Source organism: Notamacropus eugenii, chromosome 5, assembly GCF_028372415.1.
Source record: "Notamacropus eugenii isolate mMacEug1 chromosome 5, mMacEug1.pri_v2, whole genome shotgun sequence".
In the NCBI taxonomy this organism is placed as follows: Eukaryota; Metazoa; Chordata; class Mammalia; order Diprotodontia; family Macropodidae; genus Notamacropus; species Notamacropus eugenii.
The window spans coordinates 278,255,326-278,271,008 of NC_092876.1; the positions used below are offsets into that span (position 1 = coordinate 278,255,326).

The following is a 15,683-nucleotide window of genomic DNA, read 5'->3' on the forward strand; positions in this document are numbered from 1 at the left end:
GTTTATGTCAATTTCAGTGGGTCACTTTTGCCTGGGGTTATGTCCTTTTCCTTTTTCTGGATGTCTGCCCATTATAGCTTCATTTAGTCTTAATCATATAGTGGCCTTATTCCAAATGAGGACATTACTATTTAGTTTGGGGACATTTTGCACCAAAACTCCACTGGGTCCTTGGTCTCATTCTTTTCTATCTCCCAATATGGCTTTCCTTATTTTTGTTTCTTGATGTCTGTTTCTGTACTCTCTTTCTTGGGAGGTATTTCTAACACCTGGACTCTGGATCATTTACTCTCCCATCAGAGGTGGTTGCATTTTGGTGATAGGCTAGACACAGTGCCTGGGCCTCCTTGAGGAAGGCAATTGGACTGCTACCTACCCTGGCTGGAAGGAATAACCAGTCTTCTCCCAGTCTAAATCATGTATCTTATCTGTTTCCTAGGTTACCCCTCCATCATCAGAAGTCAGAGTCCCAAAGCTCAGCCACAGACTTGGAAATCTGGCAAACAGACCTTGCTGGTGAGTGAGGAGGCTGGGGGAAAGACAAGACCAGAGCATGCCTAGAAATTGGTTGCATGTCACTTTTCCAGGCAGGGAACACCCCCATTTTCTTGGGGGTAGGAAGGAAAGGAGGAGTACTCAGCTGAGGTCACTCAACATGATATATAGAGAGAAATCAATCCAGTAATAACTTAATAATCATTTCTTAAGTAGTGGGTACTTTGATTCTGGAGGTGCAAACACACACACAAAACAATCCCTACTCTCAAAGAGTTTATATTTTGTTGGAGAACCCTAGGAATCAGGTCATAGGTAGTTATGTTACCATGAACAATTCATTTTACTTCTCTGGGTCTTAGTTTCCTTGTCTGTAAAAGAAGAAGTTTGGATTAGGTAACTCCTAAGATTCCTTCCATTTCTCTGATATCTGAATTTCAATAAAGTATCTGACAAAATCTCTCATACTTGTGGACAAGATGGAGGGATGTAAGCTGGATGATGGTACAGCTGGCTGAATTTGGAATTTGTTGAATGACTGGACCCAAATCAGAGTCATTAGTGTTCAGTGCCAACCTGGAAAGAAGTCTCTAGTGGAATGCCTTATTAATTTGTCCTTGGGCCTATGCTGAAAAACATCTTAATTGATGGCTTAGATGAAGGCAGAGAAGGCACACTTATCAAATTGCCAATAACACGAAGCTGGGAGGGATAGATAACAAATTGGTTGACAAAAAAGGCTAGAGTGATAGGCCAAATTGAATACAATGACATTTAATAAAGACAAATGTAAACTCCTACATTTGCATTAAAAAAATCAGCTTCATACTTGCAAAAGAGAAAGATGGATGACTAGACAACAGTTTGTATAAAGAAGTGTGGGGTTTTTGGTGGAATGTGAAATAAATATAAACCAACAGTCCAAATGGCCCAGTTCCAAGGGCTATATTTTAGCAACATTGACAGTCAGAGATGATCAGTCAAAGGAACTTGGAATGTTTAGATTGGAGAAGAGAAGACTTAGGGGAAATCTGATCGCTGCCTTCAAATAATGTGAAGATGGATTTGTCTTGTTTTGCTTGGATCTTCAGAGAAGAAGTAGAAGCAATGAATAGAAGTTGAAGAGAGAGGAATTTCAATTTGATACCAAGGGGAATAAAAATTAGAAGTATCCAAAAGTGAACTGGTAGTGAGTTCTTCGTCTCTGAAGTCACTAAGACTTCTTCAAGCTGAGAGTGGAGAGGCCCTTGTTCGGGATGTTGTTAGAAGAGGTTCTGCTTATTGAATTTGCCTTTGACGTTTCTGTCAATTCTGAGATTGCATGGTGTGGTGACAGCATTTCTTCCCTCGCCCTCCTCTCCCCTCTCTCTCTCCCCCTCTCCCCTCTTCCCTTCCCTTCCCTTTCCTCCCCTCCCCTCCCCTCTCCTCTTCCCAGTAAAGTATGCATGAAGGGGGTCATATGAATTTCCAGATTCAATGCAGCCTAAGAGTTACAGTGCCTGATCCTTTTCTGGAGTTCTCTGTGTATAAAATAAAATACATATAATTACCAAGGAAACAAATCATTACAGTTATCAAAATATTAAAAATGTCACATTAATAGAATCCCCCTGAAATTTTTCCCCAGGCCCTAAGTTAAGAACCCCTGGTATAGACACTGATCTGTTGGAAAGTAAGTAGCCCCTTCTGCCATATGTCTGCTGTTGTTAATTCAGAAAATTCTAGGATCTAGAATAGGGGTGGGGAACCTGTGACCTCAAAGCCACTTGTGACCCTCTAGGTCCTCAAGTATGGCTTATGACTGAGTCCAAACTTCATAGAACAAATCCTTCCTCTCCCCTCCTCCCCTCTCCCTTCCCTTCCTCCTTTCTTGTACAATTTGTACTCAATCAAAAGGCCTCGCCCAAGGACCTAGAGGGCCAAATGTAGCCTCAGGTTGGCAAGTTCCCCACCCCCGAAGAAGGTAGAAGGCACCTCAGAAGCTCTCTAGTTCAATACCTGTCACAGCAGGACTTTCCCCGAAAAGAGTGGTTGAAGCCGCTTAATGGGAGAAAGCTTTTAATTTATTGGTAAGGAGGGAACTAATTGAGTGTATTTGAAATTTGGAGCTGGGCCCAGAGGCTCTGTAGCAGCAGCACTAAAAAAGCAAATAAGGGAAGAAAAAGAAAAAAGAATTGTTCCCCATCCTATATACCCTTGTTCCCCAGAGGATCATTTCCTGAAAGAGAACACAGTCATACCCAAGTCCCAGGGGGAGGGGACCCCTTGGCCAGAGGCTGTCAAGGCCTGGGGCCCCTACCAACATGACAGCAAGAGCCGTCAGGCAGGAATGAGACCATCTCTCACAGTCCCATCGTTAGAGTTGTTTGTTTCTGCTTTACTGGATTTTTATTCCATACTACTAGTGGCTTCCCCAGTAGTATGCTCCTTTACTGATGCTACAGGGGTGATGACCCCTTCCGTAGCTCTCTGTTGCTGCCATAGTCTACAAATGGCCTCCAAATGGATGTCCCTGTCTTCTCCCTCATTGTACCTGAGATAGAGGCTGAGGTTCTCAAAGGGACCTTAGTAGCTTCGGTAGAAAAGAAGATAAAGCTAACTCACAGAAGAGAGAGCTTTTGAGTTACAGGCCCCAGGATGTCTTTCTCTAGCCACCGAGGACAGCAGCTTCCTTGTCCCATTCCCATCTGACTCACTTCTACTCCTGACCCAATTCCATGGCAAACCACACTACTTCTGTCCTCTTTCTAGCCTCCCCTAAAGCCAATTCCCTTTTTCTCCCCAGTTGGTGCCCCTTCTATACCCTTCCTAGTTTCAATCTTGGGCCATCGAAAATCTATATTCATGGCTTATTAAATTTGCAAAGGACATGGAACTGGGAGAGATAGCTGGCATATTGAAAAACAGGGTCACTGAATGACAAGTTAGAAAGACTGGTCCAATCAAATAATATGAAATTTAATAGGGAGTATATAAACACTCCTATACTTGAGTTTAAAAAAATCAGCTGCACAAACCTGGGATCGGAGATGTATGGTTAGACAACAATTTATGTGGAAAAGGTTTGGGGATTTTAATGACCTGCAAACGAAATCACTCAATCAATGAATGAACCATCAGTTATTTGCCAGGTGCTAAGGATATGAAGGCAGGAAAGAAACAGTCTCCGCTCTTTTGGGGCTTAAATTTGAAAGGAGGTGGCAGCCTATACACATCTAAATACATACAAAATACGTATGAGATAATATTTGAAGGGTGGCACAAGTAAATGGACTGACCTGGGAAGGCTTCATGTGGGAGATGTCCCATGAGGCTAGCTTAACCAAAAGTAAGGATTTTGAGAGTTAAAGGTAAGGAGGGAATAAATTCCAGGCATGGGGACAGCTTGTGTAGAGGCAGAGACAGAAGATGGGATGCTGGGAGTGAAGAACCATATGTAGCCCAGCTTGGCTGGACCAAAGAGTGCAAGAAAGGGAGTTATATGTGATAAGGCCAAAAATGTAGGTTGAGGCCAGGTTATAAAGAACTTTAAGGGCACATAGAGGAGTTGACATTTGAATGAGTCAGTAGAATAACATGGCAACCTAATATGGATGCCTCACATTGTTATCGTGCTTACAAATGTGTGAAGTAGCATTTTAACCACAAAAACCTAGTGTTGTGGTTATTGTTGGCATTATTAGTTCCCTATTACAGATGAGGAAATTCATGGTTTGAGAGGATGTATCTTGCTAGAGGTCATATAGTCTCTAGGGCTTTGTCTCCAGATCTTGTGATGCTGGTAGTATTCCTACCAGTGCCTCAGATGGGACTTGATGGAGAGCTCAGAAATTAGAGAAAGTACAGGAATGAAGGGAAAGACTCTGAACCCCAAAACATCCTTTCATTGTTTCCAGGGCAATTCCATAATGAACGTACCAGAAAGAAGGTTCCATCTTTTCCTTATCTCAAGTCACTTTAGTCTATAAGAAAACAACCTAGCCCTAGAAACACAGACATGGAGCTGACCTGTAATTCTTTCGGTTGACCTGACTCACCAGAAAGTCTCCTAGGTCACTCTGATTCTGCAACCTTGGGCCTTTTCATAAGGGGCATTTGCCTTGTTGATTTTTTCTGTCCTAGACTGAAAACTAGACTGAAGGAAAACAGTTGGACTGGCAAATACAATCCATGCATGGTGCCCGTGAGCATCAAGCTACGGATGTCCCATAGAAGAGGGTCAGAGAGCATTGGCTAGCTGTTGGGAGGAGTTGGGGGGAGAACACAGACTTTTAAGCCCAGTTGGAGAGCAAGCTTATTACCTGAGTCAACATGGGACAAAAGATAATCTCCATAGGGAGGTGCCAGCTGCAACTCATTCTCCAGCTCTTGCCTCAGGTGACTGTTTCCCTGAGGTAGGCATGGTGGGAGGCATAGATTTTGTGAAATCGCAGGCAGAGATGAACAGAGCAGGGCCAGGAATTATGTAGTCATTGGACTCTGAAGATGCTTAGAGAATGTCAATGAGACTGGGAAGATTAGGGAGAAAACAGGTAGTTTGGGATGGGAGTTTGGAGGACCTAGAGAGGCCTGAAGTTTCCACTACACAGATCTGAAGCTATGTTACTGGCATGCTGTGTGACCCAGACTGAATCACTTTCCTTTTCTGTGCAGGACTATCCTCCTCTGGCCAGTGGGATTGTTTAAACCATACTAGCCTTCTTCAAAGAGACAAAACTAAGGGCTTGGATTGCCTTGAGAGCAAATATGGGACATATAGAGAAGGGATAAGTTGATGATGGGCTTGGAGGTGATGGTTAGGTCTTATAAAAAGCAATTGAAACCCAATTTGTCAATTATTTCCTAGGAGGTCAAAGAGCAGGTTAGTTAGGCAAAGCCTGGATAAATCAGTTGATTTGCTCTTAATGAGTTATAATTAGCATTTAAACTAGAGTTTCTAATTATCCAGCCCTGAGGATTATATCTGATATTAGCACAATTGAGACACCTGGTGACCAGGGTCAAGATGGGGCAGCCTTTGCTATAGAGGATGGGCACATTCCCAGGAGGGTAGACCAGAGACTCTCAGACTTTTCAGGGGTTCAGGCTGCTGTCATAGCACATACCCCATACCCAGTCTAGTGGTTCTTATCTCCTTCCCCTCCTCACCTTCTTTCCCCTACCCAGAAAAGGGCAAAGACTCCACTGTACAGAAGGCCTATTTTACTTTAAGAAATACATTTCATAGAATTTCAGAATTGGAAGGCACCTGGTTGGCATTTGAGACCCTGTATGACTTGATTCCAGTCTACCTTACCAGGCTTATTATATACATTGCTTCCCTTCACATATTTCAGTCAAACTGACCTTGTGGACCATTTCTTGTGTTATTATGTTTTCCATCTTTATACCTTTGCATTGGCCATTCCCCACACCTGGAACACCTGGAACACCTGGAATGCTTTATCTCTTAAAATTCTTTGTGTTCTTCAAAGCTCAATTCAACTACATCCTCTTCTACGAGACTTTCCTGATGTCCCCAGCTACCTTTCTCTCCCAAATTATCTTGTATTTATTTTGGTATAAACTTTTATGTGTATATGCTATCGCCTCTGATAAAATGTAAGTACCCTGAGGTTAGGGACTATTTGTGTCCTTGGGGCCTCAAAAATGCTTGGCTCATAGTAAGTGCTTAAAAAGGCTTGTGGACTCATTGCTGGATTGGCCTTAGGGGGGCATCTGGTTCACCATTAACCTGAGCAAGAAATAATCCCTTCCAACACAGCCCCCAAAAGTAGTCATTACAGACTTTCTGTAATAAAGGGCTTACTAACCTGTCAAGGTAGTCCATTTGACATTTGAATATCCCTAGTTAGGAAATTTTTCCTTGTACTGAATTTAAAAATTTCTGTTGATGTCATTTTCACTGATTGCTCTAGTTTGTCCTTCTTTCTGGGGTCAAGCAGAAGAAGTCTATTCTTTCTTCACACAACAGAATTTAGAGTTAGAAGGTACCCTATTGACCTACCTACTCCAATCAACAAAATTTGTTACATTACTTGCTATAAGGCATTGCGGCTAGGTGGCACAGTAATAGAGTGTTGGGCCTGAAGTCTTCTGAATTCATATCTGGCTTCAGACATTTACTAGCTGTGTGACCCTGGGCAAGTCACTTAACTCTGTTTGCCTTAGTTTCCTCATCTGTAAAATGAGCTAGAAAAGGAAATGACAAATCACTCTAGTATCTTTACCAAGAAAACTGCAAATTGGGTCACAAAGAGTCAGACATGACTAAAATGACTGATTGATACCACCACCAGGTGTTGCACCAGGATTGGGGGATACAGCCAGTCTTCACACTCGAGGATCTTACATTCTATTAGGGGTAGAAAATACATACATATAAGTACTTACAAAGTATTTACAGAATAAAGACAAAATGATTTTGGGGAAGAGCACTAGCCTCTATGGAGATCAGAAAAGATCTCATGTAAAAGGTGGTGCTAGAGGTGAATTTTGAAAGAAACAGGGAATCGAAAGAGACAGAGGTAATGAATTAATGTATTCTAGACATTGTGAGACCACCTGTGCAAAGCTATCTCCTCCTAGAGTTAGGAGATAGAACAACAAGCAGCTGGAGCATCAGTGTAGCATTCATAAGAAGGCATTTAATTTGTAATGTTTGGAAAGTTAGGCTAGAACCAGTTAGCAGAGGGTTTTAAAAGCCAAAAAAAAGTACTTTAACCTAAGGCAATGGAGAGCTACTGGAGCTTTTTAAGGTGAGGAGTGACATGATCAAGTATATGAATTTGGCATTTGTTTGGAGGAAACATTGACAGGAGAGAGGTAACAAGGACCTGGACTAGGGTGGTTGTGACATACCCCGCACCTGAAAGGAAAATCCAATCCATCCTGGCATGTGGATATCCAAGCCCTTCTCAAGCACCTCCAGTGAAGGGGAAGCTATGATCTCCTAGGCTGACCTTTCTACTTTGAACATGTCTGTTTATTAGAGGGCAGCTTTGTGGTGCAATGGATACAGGTCTAGGTCTAGAGTCAAGAAGACTCCTCCTCCCATGTTCTAATATGGCCTCAGATATTTCCTTGCTGTGAGATAGTCATTTAGTCAATTTGCCTCAGTTTCTTGATCTGTAAAATGCACTGGAGAAGGAAATGAAAACTACTCCAGTATCTCTGCCAAGAAAACCCCCAAATGAGTCATGAAGAGTGAGACACGACTGAAATGATGAACAAAAACAGATTTGTTAGGAACATTCTCCTGACATCAGAATTAACTTGGCTTCTTTGTAACTTCTGCTCAAAGAACCAATCCAATCCCTCTTCTCCTTCAAAGATAGGCAGCCATCCTCTTCCTCAAGTCTTATCCAGGCTTGACATCCCCATTCCTTTAGCCTATTTTTGGTAACATTTTAGGACTTCACTATTCTTTCCTGAGTTCTGTCCAGTTTGCCAATTCCCTTCCTTAGCCATGGCACCAAGAACAGAATATTCCAGATGTGTCTGCCCAGGACAGAGTGCAGAGGGGCCACCACCTCCCCATTCCTGGAAGCTGTGCCTCACTTTGTGTGGGCCAAGGTCATCCCAATTCTTTTGGTTGCCACAATACACTGCCAACTCACATTGAGTTGCAATCCATTGAAACCCTCAGATTTTCTTCAAACAAGTATATTTTATATCTTTTACAAGATGACCCTTCAAATCCTCCAGGACACCTCTCTTTGGGGAAAGGGATCATCCTCTGGTTGCTGATGATCAAGAAAGGAAGGAAGCTTGGAGAAGGGAAAAGGGAGGCTGATAGGTTGGGATTTGGGGCATTATGTCCAACTTCTAACCTTTGTTTCTCTGTTCTCTCCCACAGTCTCACTACCGTCCTTTCTATGTCAACAAAGGCAATGGTGTGGGTTCCAATGAGGCCCCTTGAGCTCCCCACACAAGAGTGAGGCACCGAGAGACTGCCTGACCCTTCCCTAGCTGTACCTGCTACTATTATCTACTCAGCTACTGCACTGTCTATAGGGGGACTGGGCTGGTGGGGAACATGACCTTCCAAGGATTGTCCTTTCTCCCCTCCAGCTTCCTCAGTCCTCCAACCTGTCTGACAATCCTAGGATTTGTCAGCGACTCCCCCTTAGCTTTACTGTGCTTGGTCCCCTGTCTGCTCAAGCCCCTTTGTCCTCTGCTTTCCCTGTAGTCAGAGAGGACTCTGTCACCCCTTTCATTTTATGGGTCAGGATATGGTTGCAGAAGGGACTCTCCCTCCACATATCCCGTACACATAGTAAGTCCTTCTGCAGATCCTAGGAGGGTAGCTCTGGAGGTAGGCACCCATTTGGCACCAGCCTGTCATTCCTGACTGGTGTTTCCTCTATCTCCTCTGCTCAGCCGCTACCTTGATTTTCCCTTAGAACTGCCAATAATCATCCTCATGGGTGACCTGAGGGGTCTGTGCACCTAGCAGACAAAAGTTTGTATTCTTCCACAAGAGTAGACATTGTCTCACTCTTGTCAGCTCATGTCCCTAGCAGTGCAAGACTGACTTCCTTGAGACTCAGACTGTTTTTTCTAATACCCAGGATTTCTGATCTTGCCTGAAAAGGGCAAAGTTCCTCCTATCTGGTTAGAGGCTGGTTTCCTACACAGTCAGAGGAGTTTGATGCTTTTGTCTTTGTGCCAAACAGGCCCATGGTACCTGAACAGGGGTAAGAGATAAGTCACCCCCATTCAGGAAACCTATGTGTTTTCTGTTCTCAGCCTCAAGGGAGGCTGAGGCTCTTCAGCAATGACAGCCAGGTTGCTTGGCTCTTACCCCTCCCCAGTCCTTCTCTGTTACCAGAATGGGTAATGTTCCTCACAGTGCCTTCCCCCAGTCTTGTAAATAGCTGCTAGCCTGGTGACCTTGGAATCGAGTAATTCATTCTTTTGCATAATGCAGAATATAAAATGGGGGTAGAGTGGGTAGGAAGGGGAAATACTGGGGGTGAATGAAAATGACTGGACTGGTACACAGTAAGTACTTAGGTAAAAATGTGCTCCCACCTCCCCTTCCTATGCTCACCCCAACCAGAGCTGCCTTCCCTCTTTCCCTTTGACCAGTCTCACTGCTGGGATCTGCTCCGAGCCTCAGCTTCCCCAGGGCATGGCAGAGAAGAAAAAAAATCAACAACACACAAAACCAGGAGGACTCTGAGTCTCCACACTGGACTCACCTCCCCCACTGGAGGGGCAGAGATGGAGCAGGATTGAGGGGTTAGTTGGGAGATACTGAGCTGGCAAAGAGTGGGAGGAGCTCAGCCTTGGCTTCCCCTTCCTGAATAAATATTGATCAACACTTCATTTGCATTGAGGGAGGGGCTCCCTGAAGGTCATGGGGGGCACGGGATTGCTCTAATTATTCTGTACATATTTCCCGCCTTGATGAATGTGCTTTCATACTCCCCTTTCTCTCTTTAATACACTGCCCTTTCGAAGTCTTTGGTCTGATAGTCTGCTGCTGTCACCAGCCTCACTTAAAGTTTCATCTTATCTCAGGAGGGAGGGGATAGGTCCCCCAAGCACAAGGGCCAGGAACCCTGTCTGCCCTGACATGCTCTGTCTGCAGAAGACTGGGGACAGGGCCCCAGGAACTTGTAATCCAGAATGAACTGCAAAGGACAAAGAAAATTGCAGAAATGGAGGCTACTGAGGGTCAGCGGTTTTTGTTTTGTTCTTGTCGGTGGCTTAAGCCCGTCAGTCAGGCTGAATGGAGAGGCTCCATGACAAGGAGGTCAGTCCTGGGCACTGGGGGAGACAGTGTCTCTACCACCCTGAACTGGTAGTCTGCTAAAAGGGAAACACACACACACACACACACACACACACACACCACAAGTAGATATAATACAGGCAACAGCAAATATAGCCAGAATTGGAGCCATTATACACAAATGTAGGCGATGCAACAGGGAACAGTAACCCAAGCCAGGAGGCTCATTGCAGGAGACAGGTCCTGAATAGGGTTTGGAAGAAAAGGGATGGTGAAAAGGAACCATAAGATACTAAAACTGAAAGGGGTGGTAGCTAGTCCACATTAATTTAGGGGTGAGGAAACTGAGATCCAAAGAAAGGATATGATCTACCTAAGGTCAGACAGCTAGGCAGTTGTAGAGCTGGGACTTATAACCCAGCTCTCCCAATTTCTGGTTCAGGCCTATTTCCTGACTCGTCTGAGCATCTATCTGTGGATGTTTGGTGCCTCCTAGAATCCTGTGTTCTGCCCTTTCAGAACTGTTTACGGGCCTGAGCAGTCTCTGAGCCAGCCCCAAGAGCTTTTACTGTCGCAGTTTTCCCTTAGCAATTTTTCAGTCCTTTCCTCCTTTGGCAGTAGGGGCTGTGAGGTTGTGTGTGTTAGTGAGAGTCACAGGGAGAAATCCTCCCCTCAGTATATATGGTTATTCTAGGATAGTCATGATCCTAGGCTAAGCTGGACAGAATCCCTGGGAAGGGGGTCTTTTAGGGGTTAGTGATACACCAAATGGCACCTGCAAGTAGGGATGTAGGATCCAGGGCAGAGTTGGGGACTCTCCAGTCCATCCAAGCCCCTGTGGATGGAGGAGCAGGTAATGAGAGAGGAAATGGGCATAGCCAGACAAGAGGGAGGAGAACCAATGAAGAGAGAAGCCTGGAACCAGCTGGGAAATTCCTCCCACCCCTCCAGAAAGTGGAAATATTAGACATGTAAGGGATGTGGTTGGGAAATAATTATGACCCTCACTACTGGGGTAGTGGTGAGGAGGGAGGTAGAGAGAGGGAGAAATGAGGAGACAGAAATAGAGACAGATAAAGGAAAAGCAGGAGACAGAGTGAAAGGGATTGGGAGGGAGGGGGTGCCCAGGAGGGACCAAACATGTTCATGAAGAGTTAACATTTCAGGGAGAACATGTGACATACATTAGCTCATTTGATCCTCACAACAATCCCTGTGGGGAAAGTAATACACTTATTATTATCTCTGCTTCACAGATGAGGAAACTGAGATTCAGAGGGGTTAAATCAATCACCCACCTTCACAAATAAAAAAAAAATGCCAGAGCACAGATTTAGACCATGGTCTTTTCCAATTCCAGGCCCAACCCACTTCCCAGCACTCCAGGTTTTCCCACTGTGGACATCTGGAGGTCATGTCAAAAGAGGGCAGGAAGTTGAGGTTATTAAGCAGCTAGATGGTATTGGTCAAGGAATCAGGAACCTCCCTCAAGTACTTATAGTATAATATCTATATAATGCTATATATAATATATAATAACAATAGTGGTTATTATTCAAAATAGTGTGTTTCTGATTACCCTAGGGCTAAGTCAGATGTGGAGCTCTAGAGCTAATGATTATCACCTCCACCTTGGGAAATGCTATCTCAATAAGTCAATTGATTGACAAATAAATCTCATCAGGTCAACCAGGAAAAGTCTTCTAAGAGATCCCCAGGCAGAGTCCCCACTTTACCCTCATCTCCCTAGTTCTCTATCCATCATTTTTTCTGGTTTGGGAAAACATTCCAGAGAAGTGAGAGGAACTACCCCCACATGGGCATCCCCTTTCAGTTTCCCTGGTTTATTTCGCCAAACGCTATTTCTGAGAATAGTTGGGCTCATTCCCATAAAGGCATGACTTTTACCTGGGAAAATCTGCAGTGAGAATTGAGGGGTTGCAGGTAGAATCACCTTGTTCTACTGTTTCTAAGACAACAGACTCACCTGGGCTCAATTTCTTTTTCTAGCTAGCTCTAATGGAAATGGGAGGGGACCCCTACTTTTTCCTTCTATCCTGGGGGCAGGCCTAGCTGACTCAAGAAGGCAAAAAGGAGAGAAATCCTCAAGGACCTAGATGTGGCAACCCTCTGGAAGCCACCATGAATGAATGAATCAATCAGCAATCAATAACTAAGCACTAATTAATATTTTGTTGCAAGCACTAGAGTAGGGGCTGACATACAAAGACTAAAGTGAAAGGCTGCCTTTAAGGGGCTTGTAGTCTTGGGGCTGGTGGAGAATACATGTACAGTATATATAATTACATGCAAAATATATAGAAAATAGATACAAGATTATTGGTGGCAGTCGATGAAGCTGTTGGGAGGACCAGGAAAGTGGCCCCAGCGGCTTTGCTAGACACTGGGCACAGGACTTACCTCCCAAGAGCTTGGAGGAGACATCCTCTGTCTGCAGCTCCCTCTAAGAGGGTCACATTAGGCTCCTGGGGAAAGATAACAGCACTTAAGGGTGGAGCCAATAAATCCTCTTCTGGGGCCCACGTGGGATTTCTCCCTGAATATCTTTCTTTTCTTGCATCAATCCCCCCGCCACTCCATTACCATTATTACTGTGATTATAAAGCAATCAGGGGGAAATCTTTTCTTTCCAGTTCTGGAAAATGTCTCCCTCCCTCAAATAAGAGGAGGAGAGTGAAGGGCCATCGGCAGCACTCAGATGGCTTGGTGATGGTGCCTGGGAGGGGGAGGACTCTCTGCAGGCTGGGATAAGGTAGAAAATGAGACACTATTTCTTCTTCCCAGATGCTATCAGGCTTGGATTTCAGACTGCTCTGTGGTCCCTACCTTGTGATTTCCATCTGGTTTAGGTTTGGGGTGTCCTAGGTATGGTGTAGGTGTCTCTAAGGTAGCCTATGCTTTGGGGAGAGGGGAAAGAATGGGGGATTTAGAGATTAGAATTTGGGATGAAACAGCAAGGAACAGGAAGCCCATTGAATTGACAGTTCTGAAACCAGAATTCTGCTCCTGCTCCCACCAAGAACTTGCTGGATGACCTTAGCCAAGTCTTTTTGCTTCCCCAAATGACAGTTCCCTCATCTGCAAATTGAGGGAGCACATGGCCTCTGAGTTCCCTTTCACCACTAAGCTAATGTTCTATGATTTGAGAGAGATTTATAGGGGAGACAAGCTGCCCCAGGTTCCCAGACTAAGTATCACCTTCTACATAGAGTCTTTCTTCCCATCAGCTAGGGCCTTCTCCTCTTTCTCTGCCCTCAATTATCTGGCATCTATTTTGAGAAAGAGTGGGATTTTTGGATAATGGGAAAATATAGCCTGGTATCTGAGGGGGGCAAGGGATAGGGACTCTATCTGTGAATCTGTTAATGGAACTCCCTTCACCAGTGCCAGTTCATACCTTCTCAGTGTTGCACTGAGAGAGGTTAAGCCCAGGGTTATATGGTCAGGATGGAAAGGCCAGATGCAATATTTGACCTTGGATCTCCCTGGTTTTGTGGCCAGCTCTCCAGCCACTATACTGCATTTCTTGTCGCCATAAAGTGTGGAAGAAGAGAGAAATATAGAGACAAAGGAAAAATCTAGGTCATTTTGTTACCTGTTGTGAGGCAAGAATTGTGAAAAACTTAAATCATGATTTGAACGTGAGCTATTATTATCATGATGGAAGCACTCTGCCCAAGTGGAGGCCCCCAAGCTGAGGCTAGATGACCCCTCATTGGGGATGTCAGAGGGCCGATCCATACTTTGGGTCAGAGGCTGGATGACATGGCTTTCTGATTCTTTAGTTTCGGAACTTCGGGAGGCATCCCAGTCCTTCCCTCCCTCCTGGGCTGGACTCCTTCCCTCAGAAAGAACCAGAGTTCTGACACTTTAGGAGCTTAAAAAATGAGGGCTGGCTGGACCATGGGAAAACTTGAGAATTCAAGGAGCCAAATCTGCCCAGTTATTAATCCCAGTCCCAATCAGAGAGGATGGCTCCAGGGCAGCCAGAGAATGGAGCTAGGGGCCAGGAGCATTGGGGCACTAGGAAGAGACTGACTGCAGATCTAACCTGTGGGCAGCAGGGGTCAGTGTTTCACTGTGTGTCAATGGCAGTGTCTCTACCTCCTCCATCCTCTCTGCCCGTACCCAGTTCCATTCTGATGAATTCTCTCATTGGTTTTACCACCGGATCAGAAGGACTGTCCTTTTGCCTCCTCAAATCAGCACAAGTGACTCAGAATATATCAAACCAGGGGACAAAGACCAAACAAGAAATAGCAATAATGATGGAAGCTCATGTCTGAAAACGCCTTGAGCTTTTCTTGGAAAGTCTCTGTGAGGCTGGGAGTACAGGCGTAGTTATCCCCATTTTACAGGAGGTAAAACTGAGGCTCTTTGGAGGTGAAGCCACTTGACCATGAGTATATGAACAATACATTGCAGAGCTGACACTTGAACCCACCTCTTCTGAATCCCAATTTTTTTATTAAGCTGCAGCAAAAGGGAGACTTTTTCTTTCAATCAGGGAATCAATGGATTATAGAATCTAAGAGCTGGAAGAAATGTCAGAAGTATTCACCTCAGTCAAAGCATGAACCCCTCTATATCATCCTTGAAAAGTAAGACCTAAGATTTAGAATAAGAAGTAATCAGAAGTCATTTAATCTAAATTCTTCCCTACCTCAACATGCATCTCCACCTCATTTTATAGATATGAAAATTGAGAGTCAGAGGCATTAAGTGCCTGGTCTAAGATCACCCAGGTTGTAGAGAGTAAGGATTCGAATCCAGGCCTTCTGACTCCACCACTGTACCATACTGTCAGTCATGGAGGTCTTGCAATGAAGCCCTCTAGTGAGAGAATAGCTACTACCTCCCCATATAGATAGCCTATTCCAGTGCTTTCATTGTTAGATAGATTCTCCATACATTTAGGGGAAATCTACCTTTCTCATCTTCCATACATTGATCTGATTTTTCCCTCTACAGCCAAGGAGACCATGGTTAGACTCTTCTATGTTGGGTTAGTTGGTAAGAACTTCCTGATTATCTGGGGGCATTAAACACAGAAATAGTTGGGGTGGAGACTATCGTGTTTCCTTCTGTAGACACCTTTAAACTTAGGAGACAGTCTCAACCGGCTGGGGAGAGGCTGAGTCCTTTGGAGTGATAAAGGGTTGGAAGGTATCTTAAGGATCTCTCTCACTCAAAGATCTGGTGTTGCCAGGATACTCACAGAGTACCTGATTCTTGGGTACCACAAAAGCTTCTGATTCAAATCCTGCTCAGTTCCTAGGCTGATATAAAAGTTTGAGTTCCTGACCATTTACCCTAAATTCAGCCCAGGGCGGCAACAAAGGAGTCCTGAAAACGGAACGTAGCATGGTGAGGGAGTAAGAGTGGACATGATTTCATAGACTGTTATATAATATAATATATAAAA

At 44.4% G+C, this 15,683-nt stretch overlaps 1 protein-coding gene across 1 annotated transcript in view; it reads left to right on the top strand.

Annotated features, from left to right (window-relative positions):
* TRIM29 (tripartite motif containing 29) overlaps positions 1-9,965 on the top strand; it is a 48,703-nt gene extending 38,738 nt beyond the window's left edge. Inside the window, exons 8-9 of the mRNA XM_072612947.1 lie at positions 440-516; positions 8,354-9,965. Coding sequence (XP_072469048.1) covers positions 440-516; positions 8,354-8,416 — 140 coding nt within the window. The 3' untranslated portion in view covers positions 8,417-9,965. The remainder of the gene's footprint in view (positions 1-439; positions 517-8,353) is intronic.
* The last annotated feature ends 5,718 nt before the right edge of the window (positions 9,966-15,683 follow it).